This window comes from Salmo salar, chromosome ssa22 (genome assembly GCF_905237065.1).
Source record: "Salmo salar chromosome ssa22, Ssal_v3.1, whole genome shotgun sequence".
Taxonomy (NCBI): Eukaryota; Metazoa; Chordata; class Actinopteri; order Salmoniformes; family Salmonidae; genus Salmo; species Salmo salar.
In genome coordinates, this window is record NC_059463.1 from 24,219,348 (window position 1) to 24,231,418 (window position 12,071).

At 41.6% G+C, this 12,071-nt stretch overlaps 1 protein-coding gene across 2 annotated transcripts; it reads right to left on the reverse strand.

The window, feature by feature from the left end:
• Positions 1-1,062: 1,062 nt before the first annotated feature.
• Positions 1,063-11,965, reverse strand: LOC106582975 (60S ribosomal protein L22). 2 transcript variants are annotated; one of them, XM_014166626.2, is made up of 4 exons: positions 11,678-11,965; positions 11,008-11,124; positions 3,308-3,432; positions 1,063-1,249 (listed from the first exon to the last, which is right to left on the reverse strand). In XM_014166626.2, exons 1-4 carry the CDS (start codon positions 11,771-11,773, stop codon positions 1,105-1,107), a joined length of 483 nt encoding a protein of 160 aa, XP_014022101.1. In that variant the 5' UTR covers positions 11,774-11,965; the 3' UTR covers positions 1,063-1,104. The 2 variants fall into 2 exon arrangements, with proteins under 2 accessions (XP_014022101.1, XP_014022102.1); XM_014166627.1 differs by having other exon boundaries at positions 11,008-11,121; positions 11,678-11,708.
• Positions 11,966-12,071: the final 106 nt, after the last annotated feature.

Consider the following 12,071-nt stretch of genomic DNA (forward strand, 5'->3'; position numbering starts at 1 on the left):
AAAGGGCACAAAAAAAGCAAACATTGAATATCCCTTTTAGCAGAATGGTATATGAATAAACCTAGTCACTACAAAGACACAGGTGTCCTTCACCATGAGTCCAATGGTGACTAAAATAGTTTAATGGCTGTGGCAGAAACTTATGATGGATCAATCACATTGTAGTTACTCCACAATACTAACCTATATATAATTGACAGAGTAAAACGAAGGAAGCCTGTATAAAAGGAGAGCTTCAAGTTCCTCATCCACACACACGCACAGTAGTGAAGAAGCCATGACATGACTCTTCCCCCTCAGGTTGTAAAGGTTTGGCATGGGCCTAGAGTTGGGCGGACATCCCAGTACATCACTGGGGCCGAGTTCCCTGCCATCCAAGACCTCTATATCAGGCGGCGTGAAATGAAGGCCCGGAAAATCCTTAAACTCCAGCCAGACTGTGCTCTCCACTTCAGCACAGCAAGCAGTACCATCGCAAGTCTGACACCAACAGGCTACTGAACAGCTTCTATCCCCAAGCTATGACTGCTCAAAATGGCTAGACAGACTATTTTATTTTTGCACCGTCTCTACGAACACTCAAAAGGGCCCTACACACTCCATTTGCTCACATAATATGCACATATTTATACTGACTACACGCACACCCAATCACATAAACTGCTGGTACTCTGTTTATCATATCCTGTTGCCTAATCACCTTACCCATATCACTCCAGTATCCCTGCACATTATAAATATGGTACTAGAAGTGACTGACCCTGTATATAGTATGCTTGCTTACTTTATGGGGGTTCTTATACATCGTGTTTTTTTCCTACATTGTTATTTTTAATACTACATTGTTAATGATTACTGCATTGTTGGGTTTAGACTTTGCAAGAAAGGCATTTCATTGTACTTGTGCACATGACATTAACTTGTAAGCACAGAACTCATCCTCACATTATAAAGAATACAGGTTTTCAAGTCTAACCAGCTCATTGCAAGAGTAGTTACAATGATTTCCAAACATTATGCAGATTTAGTCCCAAATCAGCAAATAAAATCCATGGGAGAAGCTTTTGTTCTTTAAACATTTTATTGACAAAAGAAAGCATGGATTTAATCTTCGTCCTCCTCCTCTTCCTCATCCTGGTTGATCTGGAAGTATCGCAGTTCATAACTCTCCTTGGTGTTGGCCACCACACGCAGCCAGTCCCTCAGGTTGTTCTTCTTCAGGTACTTCTTGGTCAGGTATTTCAAGTACCTGGCACATAGAAGGGCAGTGTCAGCAATATAAAACAACATTACAAATTACACTGACAAAGATGCACTGTAAATGTGTTACATTTTGAGGACTTTTCAGGCTAGGCTGGGGTTTATTCTGGAGGGTGCAACATTACAGAACGTTCAGATAGAACAGACAATATAACTTGCAGAACCTCAAATCATCAGCTCCATATTTAACCGTTCGATCTGCAATGTACCCCCCCCCAAAAAAAGCACTCTCCGGGTTCAATTTAGAGCAGGTCTTGGCACCCCCATAACAAATCAGGGATCCCACCTAAGAATTTAACATTTCTATGTGAGACACCCCCAACAACTGTCAGAGATAGACGTCAGGCACCCCCAAGACACTTCAGTCATCTACAAGAGTCAATGTATAACTTAAACCCTGACCCCCCCATTACATAAAGCCTAGATGTACTAAATTACCACGCATTAATGCTAGTCAAATGGCATTCACATCTTAAGTCAACTGTGTAAACCTGACCAACAACTGAATCTGTTCAAAATTCGGAACCTATCCATATCAGAAGAAAAGGATCAGGGATACATCCAGGGATCTATGTGGAGGGTACGGATGTAAAAAGGCTTGTTTTAAAAAGAGCCCCGTTTTGCTTCCCTGCCTGTACTGCAACATCTATATTATAATACCGTAAAGCCAAAATCACACGGGGAGACATCCGTCAACGGTGTGAAATGTGTGCGCGAGAGTGGCGAGTGTTAATTCACAGACCGCGTAGCATAACCAGCATAATTGTCATGAAAAGCCATAAACAGTTGTATTATCTTAAAATCGTAGTAGCCTAAAAGGCACTAAGTAGACCAACTATACATTTCTTTTCTGTAAATGTATCCTGTTATTTTAACAGCATTGTGCCGCATAGAGGCAAGAACAATAGACTGGCGTCATACTTTGACAAGCTATACGCGAGTGATGCCGTTGACGCTCGCAGCCCGTCTGTTTTATATCATTTAGTCCCGTGCATTCCATTTCAAGCACGCTCGTGCATAATATTATTTTTTTACTAAAAAAAATAAAATTTAAAAAACACTGCTTGCCGTGTGAGTCGGGGCTTAAGCCACAAAATTACGACACGATTTGCTCCTACAATTTTGTGCTGATTTTCTTAATTTTAGGCCCACAAGAAGTGCCATCCAGAGACATGCCAATGGCCACTTCATATTCAGCTGTGTTTTGTATTTTTGTTCATTTTCAATTTTTTTGTGTTTTCCCTGCCCCATTATTCCCAACATGCCCTCCAATCTAACCCTCAAACCCTTACAAAATAAAGGTTCATAATGAATCAATTAAGCACTAGGCCCACACAGGAGGGAGAAATTTGATTAAAAGCATTGCATTTCAGAGAAAGCAAGTGCCACACTCCCACGGGAAATACAAAAGTAATATGTAATATATATATATATATATTTTTTTTTTTAAACTACAAAGTTAAAATATAAAATGGCATATCCAGAGACTGAAAAGCTAAATAAACAAAAAAACATTGAGGGGGGAAGAGATTGCACTGAATCAAATTATTAATTGCCAATTATTTACTACCCGTAAGGGCGGGGTGTCGCTAGTGTTCCATATTTTCCTGCCAAGTCAAAAAGAAACAGTGAGCGTTCTCTTAACTTTTTCTACTCATATTCATCCGTCTATTTAATGATAGTATTTTATGTGAAACTCTAATAATCACTTTAAAAGCACTCCTTCAAACAATGAATTAGACTTGGGATTTTCTCCACTGTCCATCCGGTAAGACAACAGAAAGCCAATCAAAGCCCAACATCGATGGCAAAACTGCAATGAGCAGATAACTCTTTGTGCCATGTTGCTTGCTGCTTTCTTAAATGCAATACCACAACACAACTGACAGTTCCACCTTCCTAATAAAAACAAGTGAAAATGCAATACATGCATAACTGTGGACACAAACCAAGTGCCACCATCAGACAACACAACATAAAATGGAAGATGATGTTGCTCACCACAAGGGCAATTCATAAGCTAAATCAAGATTTCATTCAAACATACCTTTTGGAGAATGGCACCTCAGAATTCACAGAGATTTTGCTCTTGCTCCTTTCAATGGACACCACGCCACCACCTAGGTTCCCAGCTTTACCGTTGACCTTGATGCGCTCCTGCAGGAACTGTTCCTGTAAAAGACGAGGCCAAAAGGGTGGATTTTGGGACAAATATGGAACCATACCCAACTGAATACTACCTGTAATGAATATTACATACTTCTGCAAATATTCTGTCAATATGAGAACCATATGTTGAATATCATTTACATTTTAAACATGGTCCTTTAGCAGACTTCAGTAGCAATGTACAGCTAGTGAATTTTCATTAAGGTAGTTATGTACGACAACCACATAGTTATAGTAGCCTAGTCTAGAACCAGGCTTCCCTAATCGGAAAGCCTCCTGAATTCAATGGCAGAAAGTAGCTACAATGGGGTGGAAACCCGGTGTAAATCATTAACTCCACACATGTTAAACTAATCAAATCCCTTGCTTGTGCGGGGCTCTAAAAGGTGCCCACTAGATTAGTGCCGTAGGCGCAACAGTGCGTGAGGATGGCCGGGAGAACAAAAGTATTGAGTACAAAACAGAATTACGTTTTTCTCCAGGTTTTCTTCCATTTTCTGCAATGTTGCAAACTAGCATACGCAACAACTCCGCAAAATGTGTCCTACGCGGTTGGAAAACAGTGACAAACATTACATGCAGCACCCCTTCTATAGGCATGTGGGGGTATGGGTCTTGAAATGTAACATCCACTGGAAGCTGGCAGACCATTCGAGCAGTTGACTTACACAAAATTCTCCAGACCTCCAAAAGGAGGCATGACAATGTGATTTGGAGGTATGGCTACACGAGACTAAGGTTAGTCACTAAAACTTCAATACAGCAGCCATCATCAAAAGCAGTGCTAGTAAGAAAAAAACAAGTGCAATTGTCATTGCAACTTTCAGGATATGACTTAATTTACTATTTCCTTTTTTTTCTCTTCCTGAAACCTGGAGTGTGTGTGTGTGTGTGTGTGCTGTGTGACACCAACTGCAAAATATCAGTAGTATGAACCACACTAACCATCACACTTGTACTAAATTGAAGACAGAGCCTAGTATGAGTATAATGCAGATAAGGGACATCTGGATTAGGAATCATGTGCCTAGCCTCTTTGCTCCCGGAGACCTGTACACATTGGGCTCCAGTCACTGAAGGTTACATCCCGTATGCACGAAAACATTAGGGTTGGGTGGTATCCAGGTCTTCATATCGTCCTTCTCTTACCACAGGATTAACGGTATTACCGGTTTAGTACACAAGTGGGCGCAAAAAAAGTCCATTGGGCGTCTTACCAGAATTCAAACAAAATTAGCACAACTAACAGTGAATTTGCATGAAGGCTGCTAGATAATGTATTCAACTGAAATGTGTCTTCCGCATTTAACCAAACCCCTCTGAATCAGAGAGGTGCGGAGGGCTGCCTTAATCGACATCTTCGGCGCCCGGGGAACAATTGCCTTGCTCTGGGGCAGAAAGAGAGATTTTGACCTTGTCAGCTCGGGGATTCGATCCACCAACCTTCCGGTTACTGGCCCAACTCTCTAAAAATAAATTGGCTAACGAGCGCAAGCGAATTGCAAAGACAGGCAATCCAGCTCAAAGTTAAACATATATAGGTAGGAGCTACCGAATGTCATTTTTGGTGAGTTTCGACATTTACAAGCTATTGTGAACGAGAGACATTGTGCAAATGAACAATGTTTTGACGCATGCCGTACAGGCTCTCCAGCAGCATGTCTACACACTGTGTCTGTGTGGAGTCGCTAGGGCAACGGGCTCAGAGAGGGGAGGAGCAGGTGGGCTGAAAATAGAGAGGACAAAAAACGCAAGGAAATCAAGTTAGCAGCAGCTGTACAAATAAATTAACCAAAGGGCTTTGCCTTCTCAAACACTGCAGAACGCTAACACAATATGACACCCCGTCACCTTAAATTCAGCCACTTATAAACTCAGCAAAAAAAGAAACGACCCCTTTTCAGGACCCTGTCTTTCAAAGATAATTCGTAAAAATCCAAATAACTTCACAGATTTTCATTGTAAAGGGTTTAAACACTGTTTCCAATGCTTGTTCAATGAACCATAAACAATTAATGAACATGCACCTGTGGAACAGTCATTAAGGCACGAACAGCTTACAGACGGTAGGCAATTAAGGTCACAGTTATGAAAACTTAGGACACTAAAAAGGCCTTTCTACTGACTCAGAAAAACACCAAAAGAAAGATGCCCAGGGTCCCTGCTCATCTGCGTGAACGTGCCTTAAGCATGCTGCAAGGAGGCATGCAGATGTGGCCAGGGCAATAAATTGCAATGTCCGTACTGTGAGACGCCTAAGTCAGCGCTACAGGGAGACAGGATGGACAGCTGATCGTCCTCGCAGTGGCAGACCATGTAACAACACCTGCACAGGATCGGTACCACACCTGCGGGACAGGTACAGGATGGCAACAACTGCCCGAGTTACACCAGGAACGCACAATCCCTCCATCAGTGCTCAGACTGTCTGCAATAGGCTGAGAGAGACTGGACTGAGGGCTTGTAGGCCTGTTGTAAGGCAGGTCCTCACCAGACATCACCGGCAACAACATCGCCTATGGGCACAAACTCACTGTCGCTGGACCAGACAGGACTGGCAAAAAGTGCTCTTCACTGACGAGTCGCGGTTTTGCCTCAGCAGGGGTGATGGTCGGATTCACGTATATCATCGAATGAATGAGCGTTACACCGAGGCCTGTACTCTGGAGCGGGATTGATTTGGAGGTGGAGGGTCCATCATGGTCTGGGGCGGTGTGTCACAGCATCATCGGACTGAGCTTGTCGTCATTGCAGGCAATCTCAACACTGTGCGTTACAGGGAAGACATCCTCCTCCCTCATGTGGTACCCTTCCTGCAGGCTCATCCTGACATGACCCTCCAGCATAACAATGCCACCAGCCATACTGCTCATTCTGTGCGTGATTTCCTGCAAGACAGGAATGTCAGTGTTCCGCCATGGCCAGCGAAGAGCTCGAATCTCAATCCCATTGACCACGTCTGGGACCTGTTGAATCGGAGGGTGAGGGCTAGTCCCCCCAGAAATGTCAGGGAACTTGCAGGTGCCTTGGTGGAAGAGTGGGGTAACATCTCACAGCAAGAACTGGCAAATCTGGTGCAGTACATGAGGAAGGGATGCACTGCAGTACTTAATGCAGCTGGCGGCCACACCAGACACTGACTGTTACTTTTGATTTTGACCCCCCCTTTGTTCAGGGACACTTTATTCAATTTCTGTTAGTCACATGACTGTGGAACTTGTTTAGTTTGTCTCAGTTGTTGAATCTTATGTTCATACAAATATTTATACGTTAAAACTTTTTCAGGCTAGGGTCTTTTTTCTCTCAATTTCCACCTGACTGACGTGCCCAAAGTAAACTGCCTGTTGCTCAGGCCCTGAAGCCAGGATACGCATATAATTGGTACCACTGGAAAGAAGACACTTTGAAATTTGTAGATTTGTTAAAATAATGTAGGAGACTAACACAATAGATGTGGTAGGAGAAAATCCAAAGAAAAACCAAACTGAATTTTTTTTGTGAGCCCATGCTCTTACAATGGAAAGTATAGGGAAATAATTAAATCTAGCTCCCAGTATACAATTCCTATGGCTTCCACTGGGTGTCAGCACTCAATGTTCAAGGTTTCAGGCTTGTTTCTTCCAAAACGAGTAAGAATAATGAGTTTTACTACAGAGACAGTCTTGGAAATTTGTGTATGCGCGAGCAATGAAGAGAAGACGCACCTGCTAATATCGTTTTCCTATTGAACATACTTCTTCCCGTATGAAATATTATAGTTTGATTACATTTTAGGGTATAAGAGGAGTCAATAGAAACATATTTTGACTTGTTTTTAACAAAATTTTGTGGTAGATTTTTTAATTCCTTTCTTTGCATGTTGAACGAGTGGATTACTCAAATCGATGGCGCCAACTAAAACAGACTTTTTGGGATATAAAGAAGGATTTTATCTAACAAAACAACGCTACATGTTATAGCTGGGACCCTTTGGATGACAAATCAGATGAAGATTTTCAAAACGTAAGTGAATATTTAAATCGCCATTTGTGAATTTATGAAACCTGTGCCGGTGGAAAAATATTTTGATGTGGGGCGCCGTCCTCAAACAATCACATTTTATTTGTATTTATTTATTTCACCTTTATTTAACCAGGTAGGCAAGTTGAGAACAAGTTCTCATTTACAATTGCGACCTGGCCAAGATAAAGCAAAGCAGTTCGACAACATACAACAACACAGAGTTACACATGGAGTAAAACAAATATACAGTCAATAATACAGTAGAAAAATAAGTCTATATACAATGTGAGCAAATGAGGTGAGATAAGGGAGGTAAAGGCAAAAAAAGTCCATGGTGGCAAAGTAAATACAATATAGCAAGTAAAACACTGGAATGGTAGATTTGTAGTAGAAGCAAAATAAAATAAATAAATACAGTAGGGGAAGAGGTAGTTGTTTGGGCTAAATTATAGATGGGCTATGTACATGTGCAGTGATCTGTGAGCTGCTCTGACAGCTGGTGCTTAAAAGCTAGTGAGGGAGATAAGTGTTTCCAGTTTCAGAGATTTTTGTAGTTCGTTCCAGTCATTGGCAGCAGAGAACTGGAAAGAGAGACGGCCAAAGGAGGAATTGGCTTTGGGGGTGACCAGAGAGATATACCTGCTGGAGCGCGTGCTACAGGTGTGTGCTGCTATGGTGACCAGTGAGCGGAGATAAGGGGGGACTTTACCTAGCAGGGTCTTGTAGATGACCTGGAGCCAGTGGGTTTGGCGACAATTATGAAGCGAACGCCAGCCAACAAGAGCGTACAGGTCGCAGTGGTGGGTAGTATATCGGGCTTTGGTGACAAAATGGATGGCACTGTGATAGACTGCATCCAGTTTGTTGAGTAGGGTATTGGAGGCTATTTTGTAAATGACGTCGCCAAAGTCGAGGATCGGTAGGATGGTCAGTTTTACGAGGGTATGTTTGGCAGCATGAGTGAAGGATGCTTTGTTGCGAAATAAGAAGCCAATTCTTGATTTAACTTTGGATTGGAGATGTTTGATGTGAGTCTGGAAGGAGAGTTTACAGTCTAACCAGACACCTAGGTATTTGTAGTTGTCCACGTATTCTAAGTCAGAAGCGTCCAGAGTAGTGATGCAGGACAGGCGGGCAGGTGCAGGCAGCGATCGGTTGAAGAGCATGCATTTAGTTTTACTTGTATTTAGGAGCAGTTGGAGGCCACGGAAGGAGAGTTGTATGGCATTGAAGCTCGTCTGGAGGGTTGTTAACACAGTGTCCAAAGAAGGGCCAGAAGTATACAGAATGGTGTCGTCTACATGGCATGCTTTCGCTGTAATGGCTACTGTAAATTGGACAGTGCAGTTAGATGAACAAGAATTTAAAACTTTCAACCGATATATGTACATAAATGTTTAATATCCGTCATTTTAGGATTATTCATTTGAATTGCGCGCTCTCCAGTTTCACCGGAAGTTGTCCCGCTAGCTGGACCCCTATCCCAGAGGTTTTAAGTTTGCTGAAAATAAACGCAGTTGACAGTGAGAGGACGTTTCATTTTTCGCTGAGTTTAGAAAGTTAAACTAGAGGTCATATTAACGCATAAATCTATTTTTCACGCAGGAAAATTAGATAAAACCAATAAGAAACATCATGCTGGGTTTTGTAAACACAGATGTAAAATGCTTCTTATTGTAATTTCTGCTCGGCATCAGATTAAGTTTGTGCTTCAGTTGCACTTCTAAATAAGCCTATTTTCGCCGATAAAATACAAGATCAACTATAAGAAAAACATTAGGACATGTAGCTGTCTACATTCTTTCTATGACAGGCCTAAACATTAGAAAAATGATGGCCATGCATCGTTTTTGCAAAGAAGACCTTGCTTTTTCCATTATGAGCTCATTTACTTGTGGTTGCCAGTTATTTCATTTTCATCTGATGAAAATGAAGCTATTCTATACCGAATGTGTTTTCCGTGAAGGAAAACTATACTAGCACGTCCCTGATCATTCAATCGAAGCAACAACAAAAAAACACAAAAAAAAAAAAAAACACTTGACTTTCAATATAAAAACACGACCCCTGGACTCTGATGATCCTGCTGCAGCGTTGTCCTGTTATGCTATTTACAAACACGTGACTGGCTCAACGTTGCTGGGGAACTAAGCTTCACAATGTAAAATATTATAACATGTGAAATAACAACGCAATCTGCTTTATCTCCTAACGCATTGCACAAGTTAACTGCAGGTATTTAGTTAAATAGCTGAAAATATTAAAACGTATAGAAAAACTGAAGTTTCAAAGGTATTGAAAAACCATCCCTTAAATACGGTATACTGCACAAGCCTAGAAAACATGTACCAGCCCTCTAGCTTACCCATTTCCGAGAAACTTTCCTCCCCACTGAAGGCAAATCTATAATACCTTATCAGTCGTTACGGTTATAAAATGTTTGAACCATGGTAAAATAAACATTTCAATTAAAATGTTCCGACGCTCACTCACGCCATACTAGATCCCAGATGGAAGCGCACATTTATGGAGATAAGAGTATATTCGGTAAACTCAGGTAGTGGAATATAAATGTTTCTTTTCACACATCTTATAACCCGTACTGACTGGTAAGGCATCCCGGATTATAAATGTATCTTCGGTGTTCAGAAAAGTTGATCAGGAATAGGTCAACCAGAGGGCTGGCAAATATGCTTTCGGGGATATGGGATGTAGCCTTCAGTGACGGGTCTCCGGGAACTAAGAGGCTCATTTGTGACATGCAATGGGTACATTGCAGCTAGTGACTGGAACGAGCTGCAAAAAAAAAAATAATAATACATAAATAATACAAAAAAAAATAAAACATTACAAAAACACTCACACTGGACCGTTTTATCTCCATCTCTTCATTCAAAAACTCAATCATGGACACTCTTACTGACAGTTGTGGCTGCTTCGTGTGATGTATTGTTGTCTCTACCTTCTTGCCCTTTGTGCTGTTGTCTGTGTGTAACAGTGTAGGTTCCGTCCCTCTCTTCGCCCCAACCTGGGCTCGAACCAGGGACCCTTGCACACATCAACAACTGACACCCACCGAAGCATCGTTACCCATCGCGCCACAAAAGCCGCGGCCCTTGCGACGCAAGGGGAAACCCTACTTCAAGTCTCAGAGCGAGTGACGTCACCGATTGAAACGCTACTAGCGCGCACCACCGCTAACTAACTAGCCATTTCACATCGGTTACATGTGCCTAGTAATGTTTGTACCCTGTTGTGCTGCTGCCATGTTGTTGTCATGTTGCTACCATGCTGTGTTGTCATGTGTTGCTGTCTTATGTCTCTCTTTATGTAGCGATGCGTTGTCTCTTGTCGTGATGTGTGTTTTGTCCAATATTATTACTTTTAATCCCAGCACACGTCCCCGCAGAAGGCACTTTGCCTTCTGGTAGGCCATCATTTTAAATAAGAATTTGTTCTTATCTGACTTGCCTAATTAAATAAAGGTTAAATAAAATAAAAAAGTAAAATGTCTAGTAATAAAGTAAGACATTTAATAGGATATTGCATGTTTTTTCTCTAACATCGGCTACTTACAAAGTTGGCAGCATCCATGATGCCATCCTCCACTGGGTGAGTGCAGTCCAGGGTGAACTTCAGGGCCTGCTTCTTCTTCTTGCCACCCGTCTTGGTCTTTTTGACGACCTGCTTCTTCTGTCCGGACATTGCAGAGGGTCTAACGTTATTAACTACAACATGATAAATACTGAATGAGACACCATACTGTGTCATTTTAGTATCTAACGTGCTAGATTGTTTTGAAATTAGCAACTTGATTGATTTGTGTTATCAAACTGGTCCGGAAATGTTTGGTTGTGACGTGTGTAAACTAACGATGGGACAAGACTTTAGCATATCAATTTGGTAACACATTTGATTAAACATATTTTAAAACGGTCACTAATGGTACTATACGTAACACACTAACTTTTAGCTAGTGTATTTCCCGCTGGCTAGCCATTCATCGTTCACGGTTACAACTAGCATTTGCCAACTAGCTAGCTGTGTTAGCTACTATAGCTAAATTGCTACAACGTGGTTCAATGGGTGCAGGCCCAACTGGTAAACAAAGCAATCGATTGGTGCTACAAGTCTTCTTTGGAAACACAGTTCAATGTGGATGTATTACGTCAACATTAACTACAATAAACGACAGACAAAAAGTGATATACTTAGCTATACAACCTATTTCAACGTGAGTACTCACAATCGGAGCCATGTTGGCCGGCGATTCTTGTCCAGAAAGGAAGAGGCAGAGTTTGCTAAGTCCTATATCCGGTCTACATAAATCGATGAAATCCATGAATCTGTGATAGATTCATCCAGGAGATATTCTATGCCCAGTTTGAGGTATAAGTATTTGGGCAAAACAAGTTGAATAATTCTTCTACACTTTGGCTACAGACCATTTTGAGGGTAGTCCAATTCCACAATTATTATTGACAATTAGTATAACTTCAACAGGCATATGTAGGCTACAGGTATCCTCTAAATCCTGTTGTTGCCAAAAAGAAAATAGCTTCTCTCTACAATTGAGTCAAAAAGCCTGCCCTCATTTCAATATTTCTGAGACTGCAGCATAGGGGTTGGTGGTGATACCC